The sequence below is a fragment of the Trichoderma harzianum genome (assembly GCF_003025095.1).
Source record: "Trichoderma harzianum CBS 226.95 unplaced genomic scaffold M431scaffold_2, whole genome shotgun sequence".
In the NCBI taxonomy this organism is placed as follows: Eukaryota; Fungi; Ascomycota; class Sordariomycetes; order Hypocreales; family Hypocreaceae; genus Trichoderma; species Trichoderma harzianum.
In genome coordinates, this window is record NW_020209250.1 from 3,342,357 (window position 1) to 3,361,281 (window position 18,925).

At 51.7% G+C, this 18,925-nt stretch overlaps 9 protein-coding genes across 9 annotated transcripts; 5 read left to right on the forward strand and 4 right to left on the reverse strand.

The window, feature by feature from the left end:
• Positions 1-382: 382 nt before the first annotated feature.
• Positions 383-1,309, forward strand: M431DRAFT_76242 (hypothetical protein; the record flags this gene model as incomplete). Its single annotated transcript, XM_024922440.1, has 1 exon — positions 383-1,309. One exon carries the CDS (start codon positions 383-385, stop codon positions 1,307-1,309), a length of 927 nt encoding a protein of 308 aa, XP_024779331.1.
• A 412-nt stretch (positions 1,310-1,721) lies between these two features.
• M431DRAFT_75741 (hypothetical protein) lies at positions 1,722-2,930 on the reverse strand (the record flags this gene model as incomplete). Its single annotated transcript, XM_024922384.1, has 1 exon — positions 1,722-2,930. The coding sequence occupies one exon, from the start codon at positions 2,928-2,930 to the stop codon at positions 1,722-1,724; it is 1,209 nt and encodes a 402-aa protein (XP_024779332.1).
• A 402-nt stretch (positions 2,931-3,332) lies between these two features.
• Positions 3,333-4,808, forward strand: M431DRAFT_504620 (hypothetical protein). The gene is made up of 5 exons (XM_024918497.1): positions 3,333-3,589; positions 3,661-3,720; positions 3,831-3,925; positions 3,981-4,193; positions 4,257-4,808. Exons 1-5 carry the CDS (start codon positions 3,583-3,585, stop codon positions 4,641-4,643), a joined length of 762 nt encoding a protein of 253 aa, XP_024779333.1. The 5' UTR covers positions 3,333-3,582; the 3' UTR covers positions 4,644-4,808.
• Positions 4,809-6,027: 1,219 nt separating this feature from the next.
• On the forward strand, positions 6,028-8,079 carry M431DRAFT_504621 (hypothetical protein). Its single transcript, XM_024918498.1, has 5 exons — positions 6,028-6,176; positions 6,361-6,384; positions 6,470-6,495; positions 6,577-6,673; positions 6,748-8,079. The coding sequence occupies exons 1-5, from the start codon at positions 6,165-6,167 to the stop codon at positions 7,924-7,926; spliced, it is 1,338 nt and encodes a 445-aa protein (XP_024779334.1). The 5' UTR covers positions 6,028-6,164; the 3' UTR covers positions 7,927-8,079.
• Positions 8,080-10,341: 2,262 nt separating this feature from the next.
• Positions 10,342-11,258, reverse strand: M431DRAFT_310698 (hypothetical protein). Its single transcript, XM_024914221.1, has one exon. It carries the CDS (start codon positions 10,966-10,968, stop codon positions 10,414-10,416), a length of 555 nt encoding a protein of 184 aa, XP_024779335.1. The 5' UTR covers positions 10,969-11,258; the 3' UTR covers positions 10,342-10,413.
• Positions 11,259-12,204: 946 nt separating this feature from the next.
• M431DRAFT_76188 (hypothetical protein) lies at positions 12,205-12,996 on the forward strand (the record flags this gene model as incomplete). Its single annotated transcript, XM_024922437.1, has 3 exons — positions 12,205-12,455; positions 12,514-12,679; positions 12,865-12,996. 3 exons carry the CDS (start codon positions 12,205-12,207, stop codon positions 12,994-12,996), a joined length of 549 nt encoding a protein of 182 aa, XP_024779336.1.
• On the forward strand, positions 12,856-13,625 carry M431DRAFT_310800 (hypothetical protein). The gene has a single exon (XM_024914222.1). The coding sequence runs from the start codon at positions 12,998-13,000 to the stop codon at positions 13,460-13,462; it is 465 nt and encodes a 154-aa protein (XP_024779337.1). The 5' UTR covers positions 12,856-12,997; the 3' UTR covers positions 13,463-13,625.
• M431DRAFT_504624 (hypothetical protein) lies at positions 13,441-14,456 on the reverse strand. The gene is made up of 3 exons (XM_024918499.1): positions 14,016-14,456; positions 13,723-13,815; positions 13,441-13,628 (listed from the first exon to the last, which is right to left on the reverse strand). The coding sequence occupies exons 1-3, from the start codon at positions 14,317-14,319 to the stop codon at positions 13,564-13,566; spliced, it is 462 nt and encodes a 153-aa protein (XP_024779338.1). The 5' UTR covers positions 14,320-14,456; the 3' UTR covers positions 13,441-13,563.
• A 1,848-nt stretch (positions 14,457-16,304) lies between these two features.
• On the reverse strand, positions 16,305-17,987 carry M431DRAFT_504626 (hypothetical protein). The gene is made up of 4 exons (XM_024918500.1): positions 17,868-17,987; positions 17,766-17,787; positions 17,208-17,703; positions 16,305-17,147 (listed from the first exon to the last, which is right to left on the reverse strand). Exons 1-4 carry the CDS (start codon positions 17,887-17,889, stop codon positions 16,725-16,727), a joined length of 963 nt encoding a protein of 320 aa, XP_024779339.1. The 5' UTR covers positions 17,890-17,987; the 3' UTR covers positions 16,305-16,724.
• Between the last annotated feature and the right edge of the window lie 938 nt (positions 17,988-18,925).

Below are 18,925 nucleotides of genomic sequence, written 5' to 3' on the forward strand. Positions count from 1 at the left end.
GATATAATAATACAAGACATATTCGCGATAAAATCATGAGTCCCTTGTATCAAACCTCGTAACTCGCGATCTTTACTAGCTGGAGCTGCTGTATTTCAATCCCTATCAGGGCCGTCGGCGGAGTCCGACTCTCGGAGTGAAGCCCCGGATGATATGAAGCGGCTTCCGGCGGGGTTGATGGAAAACATGGAGCAAAAGGCAATATCACCCCACTTAGAGACACTTACACGCACACTCATTATCAAAAGTTCGCCGATGCCCGTAAGGCGCTTGTAATTTCTCTATCTGGACCTTTTGTTCTGTGTGTCTTTTCTCTCCTTTACTTCTTCACTATCACCTCAAATCTCACTGTAATCTCTCTCCCCTTTGCGGCATCTTCACCATGGCTGAACCAACCCCCGGCCTCACTCCCGAGCAGCTCTCAGCCTTCCAAAAAGACGGCTATCTCATCATCCGCAACGCCCTCAAGCCAGAAACCGTCTCATCGCTCCTCAGCGAAACAAAGGGCCTGCTCGAGGGCTTCTCCCTCAAGGACCACCCGCTGACTCGCTTCTCCACGGGCGAGAAGTCGGACCACGTGGGCGACGACTACTTCCTCACCTCGGGCGACAAGATCCGCTTCTTCTTCGAGGAGGACGCCTTTGACGACGCGGGCAACCTGACCAAGCCCAAGGAGCGCGCCGTCAACAAGATCGGGCACGGCCTGCACGTGCACTCGCCGCCGTTTGCGCGGCTCATTGACGAGGCGTCGACTCGGGCCGCGGGGGAAGTGAGTCCTGCGGCTGTGGCTCGTGATCTCGGGTTCAAGGATGCGCGGTGTCTGCAGAGCATGGTGATTTGCAAGCAGCCCGAGATCGGGGGAGCGGTGCCGCCGCACCAGGACTCGACGTTTTTGTACACGAGCGCGCCGTCGGCCGTGGGCTTCTGGTATGCGCTGGAGGACGCGACGTTGGAGAATGGGTGCTTGAGCTTCTTGCCCGGGTCGCATCGCTGGGCGCCCGTGGAGAAGAGGCTGGTGCGCAAGGAGGGCGGCAGTGGCACGGAGATTGTTGACAATGATGGGCTCAAGTTTCCTCCTGGAGAGGAGTATGGCGGGGAGCAGCTGGATGGGGAGTACATTCCTGGTGAGGTCAAGGCGGGCGATTTGGTTTTGATTCATGGCAACATGCTGCATAAGAGTGAGAGGAACACGAGTCCGAAGGGCCGTATCATTTACACGTTTCACATCATTGAGGGTGAGGGAAGGACGTATGATGAGAGGAACTGGCTGCAGCCGCCGAAGGAGGGCTTCACCAAGTTGTATGCCTAGAGTCAGCCTGGGAGAATCGAGGAATTTATGAGATTAATGCTTCCTTCCTTTGTGATTTTCATGTGCTCATTATGTCTTGAGGGAGTCTATCCAGCGCTCATGCTCTCTAATGATACATATATGCGTATGCACAGTCAAATGCAAAATGGAACCTGAAGAAATCATCACCCACTTTGAGAAGAAAAAGAGAAAAAGAAAAAGACCATTTAAACTTGAGAGTCCCATCCCAGGTATCATATAATCTCCCCCTATGTGGTATGACCACATGCAAACAGCTTACACAAAATAACCCATTCGATCAAGAAGATGAAAAGAAAATTGACACTGTACATGATAAAAAAAGAACTTTTGCCCATACCCCGAATCGCCATGGTTTATAAGGAAAGATGAAGAAGCGCCGCCGTAACATCTATTACTCTTCGTCTGAGCTTTCGTCGTCCGAGTCGGAACCATCTTCAGACTCGGAAGATGAGGACGATGAAGAGGAAGACGAGCTGCTGGAGGATTCGTTACCCGCATCAACTTCCATCTCATTCTCATCTTCGGAGTCGGAGTCATCCGAGGAACTGCTGCTGCTCGTATCTGAGTCGCTCTCCGACTCGGAAGAGCTGCTGTCATCGACATTGGTACGCATCTTTCTCCGCCGCTTGCTCGGTCCATCGCTCAGTTTCACCTTGCTGTCAGCTTCGGTAGCCTTGGTGGTGTTGCTCTCGGCAACGCTCACTTTCCCAGAAGAAACCGTCGTCGTGGTTGTCTGGCTGGCATCGGTCTCCTCGCCCTCAGATAATTGGTCGAGAACCATTTCCGCCCGCATGCGCTTAATCACACGTGTGATGACATCATCAACGTCCTCTGACGATGTTCGGTATTCCTGCTCGTGAAAGGTTTTTCTCTTCTGGCCAGTCTGTGAATGCAGCAATTGGGCAAGTAGCTGGTCGTACTTGATCTGCTTCTCCACAAGGTTGACTGAACCCTGTGGGAAGCCCGCGGCCCCTTCCGTGCTGTCCTTTGTCCGCAGTTCCATGGCAGTTTCTTGTAGTCTCGTGCGAACGAAGCCCTTGATATCACGGATATATGCGTAGAAGGTATCAATATTGGCGGAAGGAAAGAGTATAGGATCGAAGGCGAACTTGATGAGAGTCGATTGGTGATTCTTGTTAAACTTCCACGAGTCTCGAGCCGAATTCCACAGACTCAAGTATTCAAGCGCAGGCTTGATATCCGCAGGGTTAGCAGAGTTGGCCTTAGCAGCTTGCTTCTTGCCAGGGACCTTGGCTTTCTTGGGTTGCGGCTTGTCGACAGGTTTCTTGGCGTCGATGCCGCTCTTGGTGGGCGTCTCGCCAAACGTGACAGACTTCTTCCTTTTCAGCTGAGGGCTAGGAACCGCAGGCTGCGATTCGTTCCTTGATTTTTTCAATGCCGACAGAGGTTCGCCCGCTGGCGGGGCTTCGGGCTTCCGCTTGGACGGCATCGACTGGGTTTGCTGGGTCCTGCTACTGCTTGGATGCCCAACCTGCAGGGTTTCATTTGCTGCCTCGGGGGCGGAAGACTGCTTGAGCTTCAGGCCCAATCGTTTCCAGGCCGGCGCACGAGCCGTCGCTCCGTCGCCTGAGGACACCATGTTGGGTGATATGTGCGAAAAAAAAGTCTTTCTGTCGTGGTCAAAACGTTTGAAAATATGGCTTTTTGAGTCGCAAAAGATCGTCAATTGGGCTCTAGTCGCGCGTGGTTGGAGCCAAGCTCTTTTGGCGTTGGACAACTCGGCAGCAGGAGGCTCTCAGCTGTTGAAATCGAAAAACGAGGCGATTTCGGTGCGGAACAAGCCAATGCAGGTCCCCAATGGCTCGCTGCAATCGCGAATCAGGAACTAATCGATCTCCCGGAGAAGTTGTTCGCGCGCATTTGATCTCTTATTTGATTTCTGCTTGCTCGATAAGATGCCCCGCCGGTTTTTTTTTCTGTCTCCACCGTTACATATCGGTCACCGCGCCTGTCTACAGTAGAGGCTAGAGGCTAGAGTGGGGTGCGACTTGCTGGCGCCTCAGGCTCCAAGATTACATAATGTCTCGACCTCAGCCTTCCCAGAGCTCCCAGTGCTCTAGGCAAGCTGTGCTAACGCGTACGAGTACGGCCTGTAGAGCTACTGGCCCATATCGACGACATCTTGAACTCTGCAATTCCCTCGCTTCGGACCTGATCCAAGGCGATTTTCAACGGCTTCTGCGAATACATCTCCTCGACATTGCCCTAGATAGGGCCAACATACCGTCACCATGTCTGGTTCGTTTGGGCCCATGCCAGCTCTCCCCGCCATACGCCATACAGCATACTGACTTGCAACACCCTCTTAGCCAGCGCATACGACCGACACATCACCATCTTTGCCGACAATGGTCGTCTGTACCAAGTCGGTAAGTTGAAATCCTCGATTAGCAAGGCCGATCCGAGTGCATGGATCGATCTGCGTTGTTCGCACCTAGATATTCAGCCTGAGCCGGCCCGACTGACATCCCCAACACAGAATATGCCTTCAAGGCAATCACAGCCGCAAACATCATGTCTGTAGGCCTGCGAGGCAAGGACTGCGCCGTAGTCTTGTCACAAAAGAAGGTCCCTGTACGTATTTTGGCCACAGAACGCCTTGCGACATGGACTGATCTTGGGATCACAGGATAAACTGATCGACCCCTCATCTGTTTCCCACATCTTCCAAATCTCGCCCTCCGTGGGATGCGTCATCACAGGCTCTATCGCAGACGCCAGAGCATTTTCTCAGCGTGCTCAATCAGAAGCTGCAGAGTTCCGGTACAAGTACGGCTATGAGATGCCCGCTGACGTCCTGGCCAAGCGACTGGCCAACATCAGCCAAGTGTATACCCAGCGTGTAAGGACAACCCCTGCTACCGGATGAACCTTAAAGAACTACGTCACTGATGCTTTCTACCAGGCCTACATGCGACCCTACGGTGTTGCCACTACAATCATCAGCCTAGACGAAGAGCGGGGACCCCAGCTGTACAAGTGCGATCCGGCCGGATATTTCATCGGCTACAAGGGCACTGCCGCCGGACCCAAGCAGCAGGAGGCTATGAACCACCTGGAAAAGAAGCTACGAAACAAGGAGCATGCTGAGGGATCCTGGGAAGAGGTTGTCGAGTTGGCTATCACAACGCTGAGCACAGTTCTCAGCATGGACTTCAAGAAGGGAGAGATTGAGATTGGCATTGTTGGCGGACCTCGGGCGGATGGCAAAGAGGGCACGGAGCCAGGTTTTAGAAAGCTCACCGAGGACGAGATTGAGGAGAGATTACAGGCCATTGCTGAGAAGGATTAGGTAAATCTCATAGATGGATTAATGAAGCAACGTTAGAGACGTCAATTGTCTGCCGAACCAAACGGGCTCTAGGCAGCCGTTAGAAGGCTGCAATGTTGGGATTCGGTCCTATTCAGCAAGTAGAGTTAAAAAACCGGTGCGTTCCAAGTGCCGATAGCCCGTGGGGATTTTTTCTTCTTGTTTCTAAACGAGTGCCTGGAGCATTTTGGAATACTAAGGTGTATAATCTTGTTTCTGGAAGGGGGAAAAAAGGTTGCCTATTGAGGCAGCAGGATTATTTGAGGCAGCCGTAATACTGATCAACTAACACAAAATGGATTACTATTCCATGTTTATACGAGTCATAAACACATATGCTCGTCATAATACGGCATGGCCATTCTCGTACTCATAGCCGAGAAATACAGTTGCATTGAGTAGGACAGCCCGTACGGTGAGGATCCAAGCAACCGGGTAAAGGAGAAGTCAAGGTTAGTCGTAGCCGTAGCTCATGTGACAGACATTCTTAATCCACAAGCTGACTCTTGGGCTGTCCGGGGAATGTGATAGTGAGCACTGCCGCGGCTGTGCTTCTCCGTATTTCGGGTCGAGATGACCCGCCCAAGACCATTAAAATGACAATTTCATGGAAGCCTATGCTGGTGCTGATGCCCAGGGAGGCACAAAGGGCAGATGAGGCGGTAATTGGGATTTGATATGGGCCCCGCTGGTGGAGGCGAGGAGCAAGGGCTTCTCGAACAGGGCGAGCAGGGGGGCAGCGGAAGACGCAGCTTTTATTAGCAAAGTCAGGCGCTATTCAGTGTTTAATAAAGCAGATGCACATTTGATTGGGTATTTTGTGGTATTGTGATTATCAAGCGACCACTAGGTAGTAATTGGGCTCGAAGTTGTCAAGCTACTGTATGGTAAATAGGTGCCTTGGGACTCGTATGAGACGTTGGCACTCCATTAGTAAGGGCCATATGCATGCATTTTGGATGATGTCAAATCACGACTGAAGACGTCGAGTGTAGTTTGGAAAGAAGATCAGTGACAAGATACAGAGACAGTAATAGCAGCAGAGCATCATAAAGCACTGCATCTCTCAGAGCGAAGAAAATTGCCCCTGATGACGAACCCCTAAACCAGGTAGGACAGTCTAGCACAGAATTTCCCCTTGGAAATTGTACTGCGGTTAAGCTGGGTGTTCATTTTGGCAGCTCCTGATTAGGACTAGCTCTTCCTGCCCCTCGACAACTGGAGCGCTAGGCCGGATCATCCCGTTATCGGCTATTCCTGAAGTGGCACTAATTTTCTATTTATTTCCCTGTTTTTTTTTTTGCTTTGTTGATTTTGCGACTGCCTGCCGCGCCGGCTGGCCTCGACTGGCCGTTTTTTTTTTATTACCCAACTCCTCCCTCTCTTCCTCTTCTACATCTCCCACCTCTTGCATTTCTTCGCATCTGAAGCTGCAGTAACTCGATTCTCCTATCTCCTTTTAATACAAACTATTTTCTTTAGCTTCATCACCCAGTCTTCAAAATGCGTGAGATTGTGAGTTTGTTTTGGTCCTTTTCCCCCCACCTTCAGAGCTGGCGTTGGGAGCTTTCTCTCACGCGCCCACCCGTCTTCAATGGGCGCCTGAGCTCCCAATTTGGTGGCCCAAACTGAGAATCAAAATGCCCATATCCGTAAGATGAAAACATGCAAGCTAACATATTTTCTTCCCTCGCTACAGGTTCACCTCCAGACCGGTCAGTGTGTAAGTTGCTTTCCCCTTTGCCCCTCCTTGGGCGCTGGCCCCCCGCACAAAAGCGCGACCATCGCGATGCTGACAATTTCCTCAGGGTAACCAAGTTGGTTCTGCCTTCTGGTATGTTCCCCTCTAGAGATCGGCGACGGAAATCTCGAAGCGACGCGTTTTCGACGAATCGGATACTCATTATTATTATAGGCAGACCATCTCTGGCGAGCACGGCCTCGATGCCAGCGGTGTTTACGGTGGTACTTCCGACCAGCAGCTCGAGCGTCTGAACGTCTATTTCAACGAGGTATGTAGATTCCACCAGCATCCGCTTGATTCAGGCGCTGTCTAGACTTCGGGACCTAACATTGCCCCCTTTAGGCTTCCGGCAACAAATATGTCCCCCGTGCCGTTCTCGTCGATCTCGAGCCCGGTACCATGGACGCCGTTCGCTCCGGCCCCTTTGGCCAGCTGTTCCGCCCCGACAACTTCGTTTTCGGCCAGTCCGGTGCTGGTAACAACTGGGCAAAGGGTCACTACACCGAGGGTGCTGAGCTGGTTGACCAAGTTCTCGATGTCGTTCGTCGCGAGGCTGAGAACTGTGAATGCCTTCAGGGTTTCCAAATTACACACTCCCTGGGTGGTGGTACCGGTTCCGGTATGGGTACCCTGCTGATCTCCAAGATCCGTGAGGAATTCCCTGATCGCATGATGGCCACATTTTCCGTCGTTCCTTCTCCCAAGGTCTCGGATACCGTTGTCGAGCCTTATAATGCCACCCTGTCTATGCACCAGTTGGTTGAGAACTCGGACGAGACCTTCTGTATCGATAACGAAGCCTTGTATGATATCTGCATGAGGACCCTGAAGCTGTCTAACCCCTCATACGGCGACCTGAACCACCTGGTTTCTGCCGTCATGTCCGGTGTTTCCACCTCCCTCCGATTCCCTGGCCAGCTCAACTCCGACCTTCGCAAGCTCGCCGTCAACATGGTGCCGTTCCCTCGTCTGCATTTCTTCATGGTGGGCTTTGCGCCTCTTACCAGCCCTGGCGCGCACTCCTTCCGCGCTGTTTCCGTTCCCGAGTTGACCCAGCAGATGCTGGATCCTAAGAACATGATGGCTGCCTCTGACTTCCGCAATGGCCGCTATCTGACCTGCTCCACCATCTTCCGTGGAAAGGTTGCCATGAAGGAGGTCGAGGACCAGATGCGCAGCATCCAGAACAAGAACTCCACCTACTTCGTCGAGTGGATTCCCAACAACATCCAAACCGCCCTCTGCTCTATCCCCCCCAAGGGTCTCAAGATCTCCTCCACCTTTGTCGGCAACTCTACTGCTATCCAGGAAATTTTCCGCCGTGTTGGTGAGCAATTCAGTGCCATGTTCCGCCGCAAGGCCTTCTTGCATTGGTACACTAGCGAGGGTATGGACGAGATGGAGTTCACTGAGGCTGAGTCCAACATGAACGATCTCGTTTCCGAATACCAGCAGTACCAAGATGCTACCGCCGATGACGGTGAGGAGTATGAGGAGGAGGTTCCCATGGAGGAGGAGTAAATGTTTCCGATCTTTTGGTATTGCTCTCAGCCGCTAGTGGTTGGAATAAAAACCTTTTTGTTTTCACCGGGGTTAATTGTTAGATGCAAGCCCCTTCTTTTGTGAATAAACTATACTGTTTTAAATAGGCTCAATAATACCCGCTGGCCCAAATATTGAACTTCCAACTCTCGAATCGGAGTGATTTGCATATTCCTTAAACTTTGTGTAACCCTAAGATGTGGCTAACCATTGCCGCCATGGTTCATGGCGATAGGGTGGCGGGTGAGACATTCATCTCTCTTGGCGTGGCCAATGTAACCTCGTAAAAGAAAGTTTGATGCTTCCCAGCTGATATGGATCAAGGGGAGATTATATTGTTTGAGACGCATACAGCATGCTTATGGCTGTCGGTGGCGAGCAGTTTAGATTAAGCCGACGTTTAGAGGTGTGTGTCGTGATGTGTTAGCTGCGATAGTAGGTAGTGCGTATTAGGTGGATGAGACGAGGTAGGCAGCGCGTATTTGGCAGATGAGACGAAAGATGACTTTATGTCTAATTAGATACCAGAGAATCGTACTTGTGAGATATGACACTGTATGGAAATGGAGAGTATAGAAAATGGACATCATAGAATCGTGTTTGTAAGATATGACACTGTATAAAAGTAGAGAGTATAGAAGATGGAGATTATAAAATCGTGCTTGTAAGGTGTTACAATGTATAGAAATAGCGAGTATAGAAAATGGAGATCATAGAAATATAGAGTATAAAAATGGAGAGTAGTGTAAGGCCAGTTGTTTTGAGAAATAATTCTTGTATACTCACGGCTTAAGATCCACTACTCCAGACGAAATCCGTCCCCCATTTTCACAGTAGAATATTTTTGCCAAGATGTCATAATATCAAATAAAGATGGTGGCAATTGTATGCAAGGGAAGCTTAAAACACAAAAGTGTCTCTCCTAAATCTCGGGTCCAGGTTTGACGCCCGCTGTATGCTGGCCCCTGAGCGAATGTGCTTAACTTATATCCCGTAATCACCTCCCCTTGCGTAGTACTCGGAGGGTTCACTGCGGAACGTTACTCCCAACAATGCCCTCAAGTTAAACACCAAATGCTGCATATCATAGGTCACCAACAGAAAGCCACCCATCGCTCTATAGAGTTAGGAGCCGCGTTGCTTGGGGGCTGAATCACCAGAGGGGGGCTTTTGCTAGCAGGGGGCTCGTTATTGCACAAGATTCGAGCTGTTCGATGAAGAAAACAGGGCAATCGCCTTGTGGATGTCTCCATCTCACCTTGTGATGGGCGCTTTTGGGATGCCATTGGCTGAGGCTGGAGGTTGCTGTCACAGTGGCGTTTATATGAGGGTGTGCCGCGTGGTTGACAGCGCAATGAAAGCAGGGCGTATCGTTTCTAGGCAAAGACGGTTGCGGCCAAGTAGAATCCATCACTTAGAGTGGCTCTGTGTGGAAAATTAGTAGACAAAGGGGGGAGTGTGATGGGAGTGGTGGACAAATCCACACCCCTGAGTTCATGCTGCTGCTTAGTGTAACGGTCTTTGCCCCAACTCGACGCCCTGCTCGGAGATTGAGGTAACTAGAGACGAAAAGGCATCAGGATAGCCAAGATTGGCGATGTACTAGGACGAACACAATTAATAATGTCCAAAGCTCGATATCTGATGCTGGCATAGGGCTAGAAGTGGCCAACGACTCTTTGGCCGAGTCTGGTATGTCGATGGCAACGTTGCAGTGTTTGTCTCTTCCCTTCTCCCATCTTCTTTGTTTTTTTCTCCCTCCCTTTGACCGGCTGCCTACAATCAATCATTGTATTGGTTGAACTATGAGTCAATGTCTGTTCTGAATAGCAGTCATGCCGGTGTCTTTGTTAAGCTTTCTTGATGATAGCTGAATGATCCATCCTGACACGCGTACGGACATGGCCTCATTACAAAGCTGTCAGCAAAGACGATGGGATGATTCATCGGCATCTGCCAAGCCATGTATTCAGCTGGAGTTGCATCAACAGGGCCATGGCTACGACGAGTTACTTTGGGCAAGGTGAGTCTGCGTGTCCACGGCGTCGAGTAGGCAGCAGCCTCGTCTCAGATGCAATCTCCAATCATAGCCTCCCGATCTGGATACTTGCCGTCGTCGGGACTCGAGAGACAAAGATGCAACATTGCAAGTGACCCTTGCCGTGAATCATCGGGCGATGATCAAGGACTGAGTTCAGCCAGCGACGGTTGCCAATCGGGCGCAGCGCCTCGAAGCCTGCAGAGTGACTTGGGAGAAGCAAACGCCAACCACGGGCTCGGTGACGTGTCTCTGGATCATCCGCATTGCCAATTCGAGGCGTAGCTTGGATTTGTGAATCTTGTCAGTTCTGCGATGGAGTGGAAGCAAAAAAAGACGGCCGAAAAAAAGGGAAGAGGAAAGAAAACAGAGGCAAGGAAGGAAGCGTTGGCGGGCACTGCCTCTAAAAAATCTCCCTCCCGAACGGCTTAGGCCGGCGTTGGACAAATGACAGGGCGCAGCGGGTGTCTCTCCAGAACTTGCCTCTTGCATTTGACTTGCATCATCCAAGAAACAACGTCTTCGGCTTCTGAAAAAACCCACGATGCATCTGCAGGCCACGGCGGGCTGCCATTGGTCTCTGGGGCTGATCCCTGGCACACGCAGCTCATGCAGGGCCCGTCACTCTGGCTTCGTTCGGCAAGGCTGCGTGTGGTAGCGCCGCTGAGCCGGAGCTGAAGCGTCTGTTTGGAAGAGGGCGAATGCACACCATAGGCCCGATCATCCACGGCCGTCTCCACTGGGCAGGGGTCTTCAGGCGAGGATCCAGTATCCAGTATCCGGACACGACACGACGGCATGCCATTTGGTGGTTTGCGTCGCTTCTCTGTCGAGCTAGACGGCGCCCTGGAGCTTCCCGCTGTGTAGCCTCCCATCGCCGCCCCAATGCGTGCTGCAGCAGCTTCAAACGAACCGCAACCTGCTTCTGCTTCTGCTTTAGCGGTGCGGCGTGCATCTAACGGCGCTGCCGGGACGCCCCCCATCCCCCCCTTCGTCACGGGGAATCGATGGCCTCATGCACAAGGTCCCTTGATTCGACCCACGGAACGGGGACCAAAAGCGTGTCTCCCCCTGGCAGGCAAGGCTTTCCTCTGCCTCGAGTCGTTAGCCTCGTCTGGCTCTGCCTAGCAGTCTGCTGCTGAGATCGACGGGGCCCGGTACTGGCGCAAGAGTTACCCACCTAGAATGCGAGCCCAGCACCACACAGGCGCCCAGCCTCGGACCTCAGGCTGGCTGGTGCAAGAGGCATCAAGGGGCTAGGATAGGGCTGACAACGGCTCCGGTTGGACGGCTCCCGATTGCCAGCTTGTCCGGGGTTCTTCAGGTTTGAGCTTGCAAAGAGCCACCGGGGTGGAGGTGACGGAGAGCACTCTCGTTGGTGTTTGTCAGAGAGCAAGTGGTAGCTGAATGGTTCAGCCTGGTTACCCTCTTAGGGCCTCAGATTCATCCGTCCACCAAAGCCCAAGTCCACCGTAGCTTTGTAAGGCCGAGATGGGCATCGAGCCCTTCAAGGCCCAGGCGAGAACTCTGCTGGATCCTCCGACAACACCGGACGGGGTCGATCATGGACGGAGCATACAAAAGGATGGAGCATCTCGCGTCGAGGCAAATCGAGAATAGCATCCAGCAGAGTTTCTTCATTGCTTGCCACGCTGAAGCAGCTTCGATCCCCGACTACTCCATATCGCCACGCTATCCGCTGCTGAATATCGAATTGATAGTGCTGTTTTTTCAGCTCAGCATCTCGAATCTTCAGCTTCAACGGCTTTGAGCATCTCTTTGCTCACAATCTCTCTTTCGAAGAGAAGACGACACTGCGTCACCGTTACGAACGACGTCTAGAGGTATCGGCCGAGAGCCATTGTTGCATCTCTTCACCTATTTCCTTGTACGGAAATACCAACTAGGCTTCTTTGGCCCCCCTTTCGCGCCTGGCCCCCAAGTCTCATCCGGAAGCTTTTCCCTCGACACCATGGACGGATGTAGGTCACTAGCCTCTTAGCGAATTGCTTTTATTGTCCCGCTATTTCTGCTCCCCCCAAGTCCCAAGTAAAGCACACATGCAGACCCGGGCGGCACGCCCCCCTTTAAAGGTCCGGTATATGCGCTTTACGCGGGATACGCATCCACTTCCTCATACAAAGCACAACACCAGAGCGTAAAGATGGCCATAGCACATCTCAATTCAGTCTTTTGGTGAGAAGAGTAACTAATTCAACATGGAACGAGAAGTGAACGAGTGCCGCACCGCCCGAGTTGCCGAAGTCCTGGCCGACTTCCGGACTCTTCAGTACTATATCGCAGCCGGTCCTGTCGAGCCAGAGAACGAAGAGGACTACTACACCGAGGGATGGGCTACCTTACGCCAGTGCACTATCGACGGCCAATACATTCTCGACGTGGCTGCCGATACCAGGGTGCCTGCAGCCCAGGGAGGCGAAGAGGAACAGACCAGAGCCGAACTTCAACAGTGCGTTTTCTTCCATTCAGCAGACGAAGCATCGAATCAGCTAACATGGTGTCCAAAGGGTGTTGCTAGATGCCTACGCTCGGCGGCACGAGGGGCAAAAGATTCTCTTGAGGCAGGCGGCGGCGCAGCGTTGGATTGAGTACCGAGACCAAGTCTTGCAGGGTCAACGACCGCATCCGGGGAACCATGCCCAGCTGCAGGCCTTGGATAACCAACTTCGAGCGGTAAGCTTACCTACAACTTGCACCCCCAAAAAGGCTCCCTTCCTGGTTCCGTTTTCTTGGACGCAGCCTGTTCCTACGGGAAATGGCGTCTCCACTCGGTACATGTCGGGGAAAATCCTTTCTTACCAACATATGCACGGCCAAAGTAGTGGGGATGTAATGTAACTAATTTTCGTGTTGCTTAGGAGCTGGCTGCCATTACTGACGAGTACGTTTACACCGAGCTCTTGTCTGCGGACCAATCGCAGGGCCGCTGGACAATGGAGGATCCGAGTTTGCGAAGAATCATGCGCTGGCTTCAGGCTCGACAGCGGTAACATGATTGCTACGAATACTGGACGATTCAACAGCTACATCTTGTCTCACCTTGACTGCCGGCACCAAGAGCAACTTTTCCTCTTCAGGGGGGTGAGGCATCATCAACGTTACACCACTTGCCACCATTTATTTTATTTTTCTACAACAGCCTTGTACAGCCGATGCTGCAAGGCCTCTTCGATTGTTCTGGTACGGAGTTGTCTTTTTTTCGGAGGCGTGATTTGGCGTATGGGCATGGACACACGGTTCATAGGCAGCCACAGGGCAAAGGGATACCTTTTTCTTCTCTTGGTTATATTTTTGGTTGTTTGGGCGTCCTATTTACATAGGCATGGCATGCCACACGACTGCATGATAGAAAGCAGTCGTCTTGAGGATACAAAATTGGAGGATATACGGGTCATAGATTTTTCTTTTCTTTCTTGGGCTGCCTGGAGCAGCCTCACCTTTTTCTGCAGCAAATGAGTTTTTTTTTTTTTTACTTCTACAAATATATTGATTTTATTACAGCCGCTGGCTTATGACGCTATCAAAAACGAAACTTGATATACTGCACTGCCTTTGCCTTAGGTCTTGCTCTGAACACACAATGCGATTCCCACCAAAGATAATGTCATGCCAATACCGGTTTCTTTATTTCTCCCCAAGGCCCTACAATTAGCTCTTTGAACTTTGATACTACGGATCGACGTCGATACTCGTTGGGTGGTTAGGCTTGCACATACCTCTACTAATTACTTTACCCTCGACCAACCACTCGCCCACAACAGTAAAAAGGAAGGCCATGGCATTCACAATCGGGACGGTAAGGCTCAATTCTAACAGGTGGCCAAAGACTGGGTCAGATCTGATACTCTCCCAAGGAGGAACAAACCAACCCTCTGGCTAGCCCAGCAGGGCGGTTGGGTGTGGAAGGGGAATGGGGATGGGGGGATCTGAGACAACCCGGAGGCCTTTTTCGGAGGTTCAAGATGAGACATGGGGATGGGGGTGTGTGTTTCTGTTTTTGGAGACTCACCAGCCTTGCCAATGAGGAGAAAGAACCAGACGCTGCCGGTGAGGTTCAAGACAAGCGGGACGGCATAGCGCGGATTACGCAGCAGATCGAGGACCGAGAAGAAGGCGGCGTAGAGCCTGGAGCGGAGCCAGCTCTGCTTGACGGCGGGGGAGTCGAGCAGAGGGTGAGGCGCGGGCTTGTGGGTGCGGGCGGCGCGGCGGATGAAGGGCGTGGTGAGGCCCCAGGCGAGGCCGACGAGGATGAAGCTCAGGACGTAGTTGATGGCGGGGGGCCGGGCGGTTGGTGGCTCTTTGGGCGATGACATGGCTTCCAAGGTTCTCTTTTGGCAGGGCTGAATGGGGGGAGGAGATAGAATTGGGAATAGCGTTGGGTTTGGTAGTTCTGGTTTTGTTGCGATATTACTCGCACATAGCCTCGTGGCTTCGTGTTTGCTTGGTGGAGTTGTAGTGGTAGTGTGTGAAAGGAGAGAGAAAAAAAGAGGCTACGCTATGCTACTTTGTTACAGGTGTTTGGGTTACTCATACCAGATCGAAACAGCATCCATCCTGATTCGGGACACTCAGATGGGGAGCCTGGGCCGGTGATTGGCCGGTTTACGGCCCCTCCAGCGAGGTTTGTTTTAGCGCATCTACAGTGGGGGATTTGTTTTAGGCCCATTCAATACGTTTCAACGTTGCTACCGGAGCTACGAGTTACATGCACCTGTAGTCTGGTGCTATTGAATTCTATGAATGGTGGAAGCTGTCCCAGGGCGACGCTATAGAGCGGGGCGGCACGGGCACAGCCTTTCTGGGGGGACCATTTTGACGTCTGATCGAGAAAAGGGCTAGCCGGTGTTGCCACGCGACGGTGCAGCATGCAGGGCCGGAGAGAGCGATTGGGAGCGTTGCCGGAAAGGGGAGCGTGGGTGGCGAAAAGATGGCAGTTGGGATTAGATGCTTGAATGCATCCATTCGATTTGCTGGTGTTCTGTAATGGGAGAGACATACAGAGGAAAAGACCCGCTGGCTACTAACGGTTTACACGTTTCTGCTAATGTGGTGCTAGCCAGTAACTAGCACGTCAATTACTCCATGACTCCATACCCAAAGGCATGAAAGAAGCCCGCATACGGAGTATAGCAAGTCATGATGCAGCTTTTCCTGCCGGGCTAAGGCAAGGTACCTGGGAACTGACCTACTACGTACTAAGGTAATAGCCTTAGTTTAGCAGCAACGGCTGTGCCCGAGGCGAAAGAGGCAGCCAAAGGTCAATGCTTTCGTTCTCCATGGGTTCGATTGAACTGTCAGAAAAAGCTTGGTCATGCACTCGGCCAAGAAGCTCGTCATTCGGGCAACACTGGCTGAGTCACGGAGAACAGAACAGTCCTTGTACAGCTGTGCATATACGCATATACGACATGAGATGACATGATACGACATGACATGGATGACGCAAAAAAAATGAAAGCAAAAAAAGCAATCACAAGACACTGAACCCTAATCCATCTAGCACAATCAATATTTTGTACGGCATTCAATAGCGGCCTTCCTTCAGTCGCCAGTTAGACTACCGTACAAACTGCCCAGACGTATAAAAATGGGGTTTCCAGGGTCCGACCAGCTAGCGTACCCGCGAACATCCCTGTCCAGCTGGACAGTCCCAGCGCCTTGGCCCTTTGGAAACATTCACAAAACGCGGGTTTTTTTTTCTCTGGGACTACGATGAAAGCCGGCCAGCCAGTCGTTTTACCCCGAGGGCCCGGCACTCCAAACTAGCGAGAAACAAAGAAAAAAAGCTCATGGGCACACCCTCCGTCGGAAGGTGACAAGGGACAGGGGGATATTCACCTATCCCTGGAGTGTGCCTTTCGGTGTTTTGGTTGGTTAGGGCAAATGGGAAGATCGTCATGTATGTTGTTCCTACTGACAGATCAATGAAACACATGGGAGTTTTTTTTTGGTCTTGCGGAACTTGGCCAATCGGTTTATTTTGGGCCTTGCTTCTCATGTTTTGAGTTTCTCCTGCAGGTGACAGGGCGCTTTTGGAGGGTGCCTAATATACGACGCAACAAAAAAACAGGTCGAGCCAAGCCAACAGCCCCGGAAGCGTATTGCGAAATCCGAAATCCGAATCCCCCAATTGTCCGATGCTTGTTGCATGAATGCCCTTGCTGGGATAAGAGCTGAGGCAGCCCCAAACGGCGACAAGTTGCGAGGCCATCGTGAGATGGTGCTGCACCTCTTGGGCTGAAGCATCGCACTTCAGCTGCCCAAATCGACGACACCATCACATATTACAAACTGGAAGCGCTTGGCATAGAATTAACTCATTTTAAAAAAGTCTATAGCTTCATGCGGCCACATTCAAGACCAGGTGGGTAACATGTATATGCCAAAAGAAGGCATTGCACCATAGACCTAGGCAGAATCTTCCAACCGAGTCTGCTTTGACAGAAAACACCAGAGTCCTGTAGCAGTCACTGCCGCCTCTTGCACTTTGTAGTGAGAAAGTACGAATCCTGCACCCCAAGGTTTGCCATATCAGCATGTCAAGGGCAGCATACGGTGCCAATAATCATCTCCGAATAAAACATATAGGTTAACATAACCAGAAGCGATACCAAAACGCCGCGCCAAATCATCCCTGTTTCTTCAGTTCCAAGGTCCATGCCGTGCCATCACTCCCTGTATTGTTTGATGGCCCAGCCGACGATTCATCTGTAGGACTCTAACGTGTCTCTGAATAGTCGTTGAGCGCCACGCAGACGGCTCCTCTGTGATGGCCATTGTACTGGCGTATGATTTGCTGGCTGTGCAGTTCCCATAGTCGTGCATAGTGGTCTGAGCATGCCGTCACCAAATACGCCGAGTCTGCACTGAACGCACAATCCCACACCCATCGCTGATGGCCAGTGAGGGTAGCCTCAAGGGGAAGCGGCCTGGCCTCGTCGGATTTGCCATTGACCTGCGGCTTGACGTCCTTGATCTCCCAGATCTTGGCCGTGTGGTCTGCGCTGCACGTTGCCAGCTTCTTGACGTCGGGAGAGAGGAGAATTCGCGTAATGTACTCTTTGTGAGCGCTGAAATGCGTTACTGGGAGCAGCTCCGTCTGGTCATAGTTTTGGCGGAGATGCCACACAAACACATTGCCCTGGCAGAGGTTAGCTAATCGGGTTGGGAAAGAAGAAATGATGTGTTGTGTGCGACATACTGCCGTGTTTGCGGCGCACAATAGCGTTCCGTCACTAGCAACCGTCACGCTTGATACCGACACGTCTTCTTCGGGGATGAGCTCGTGCGCGCAAGTGTTCTCGGCCAGATCCCAGATCCTTACGCTGCCCGATCTGTCGCAGCTTATAATTTCGCCCTGGTTCGGGTGAATGACCACATCGTTGGCTGGGCATCCATGATTGTAGCTTCTCTGGATCGACCCCGTCCGCGTTTCCCAAATCTTGACAGTGCCGTCTTCAGAGCTCGTCACCATCCATTTGCCCTCGCAGTGGAATGCCACTCCAGTGATGTTCCCCGTATGTCCCTCAAATGTAAGCAGCGGATTGGGATTTGTCGACTTGATATCGTAAAGCTTGACTGTGTGATGGCCGGCTGCTGCTAGAAACCTCTTGTCGGGAGAGATGCATAGGCGGTTCACCTGTGAGTCTGGGTGCTGGATCGTTCGCGAGCAAATTCCCGATAGCGCCTCCCAGAATCTATGTCGCGGGGAGTTAGCACTGGGCGTAAAGCATCATCCCTTTGGTGGACGCCTGCGAACCTGATTGTGTGATCGTAACCCGCTGAATCGCAGTTAGTACTGAAGCTCGCGACAGCTGACGAGAATGGGAATGGAGATGGAAGTAGCAGTGGTAGGACCAACCTGTGCACAAAATCACGGACATGGTGACTGGGCTTTGGCACCTTGAGCACCAAGTATCGAATGCCTGTTGTAGCGATGAACTGGAGCTTTAATGTTGTTTGATAACGATGACCGACGCGGCTGAGGTTCTTTGGAGGTCCTAGGCAAGGCTTAGTCTGCCGCAGTTGAGATTAGGTAAGGATGAGCTCAGTAGCGACAAGGGCGGCTCTTGCTCTTCCGAAGAAAAGCCGCAGCGACTTCCTAGGAAGTCGCCGGGCTCACGACTTACAAGATGCACGACCCCAGAGCAAAAGAAGCTCCTTGGGGATACACAACCAGTCATTTTCAACTCTTCAACCGAATCGGCTGTGCACCTGCGGCTCGTACAGCTCGTGCTGCTTCCGAGTCACCAATGGCTTTCGAAAGAAGACACGTGATTTACCGCAGATGCACTTTCCCGTCGACTCCTTGATTGGGCCGACTCTAAGATGGCTTCGTACACGGCATCGGCTCTTGCATTCATTCATTCGTTCTCCGTTTGCCGATATTGATGTGCCGAGGTGCTTACGCCAAGGAGAACATATCATTGACCGAGTGGCTTTTGAGCTGGATGTTACGGCAACACCTGGGATCAGCTATCGGATGTTCTTCCATCTTTCCATCATGATCTCTTCTTTCATGGAAAATATGCCTGGAGTCTCATGGCCTTGAGTCTCATGGCCTTGGCGTGGGACAGGAAACAAATCATGTCATGCATGATTTAGATTGAGAATAAGTTTGATACAAACAAGCTGCTGTTGGGAAACCAATACTCCTCGACTATGCCCTCTCTGGATTGGATATTCGTCTGCTACGAAATGAAACTGATACTGCCGAGCCTTGGTGCGAGTATTCACTGCATTGGTTCGTTTCCCATTGAACTAGAGAACGAAAGAAAATACTTGACGGTATACTAATTCGTGTACATTAGACTATTCTCGTTACATGAACTTGTCCAGTTCTTAAACTGAGAGTCACACATATGTGATACCTTTACACATCACTGGGCCACCAGCAGAATTGTTGCCAAGTTATCCCAT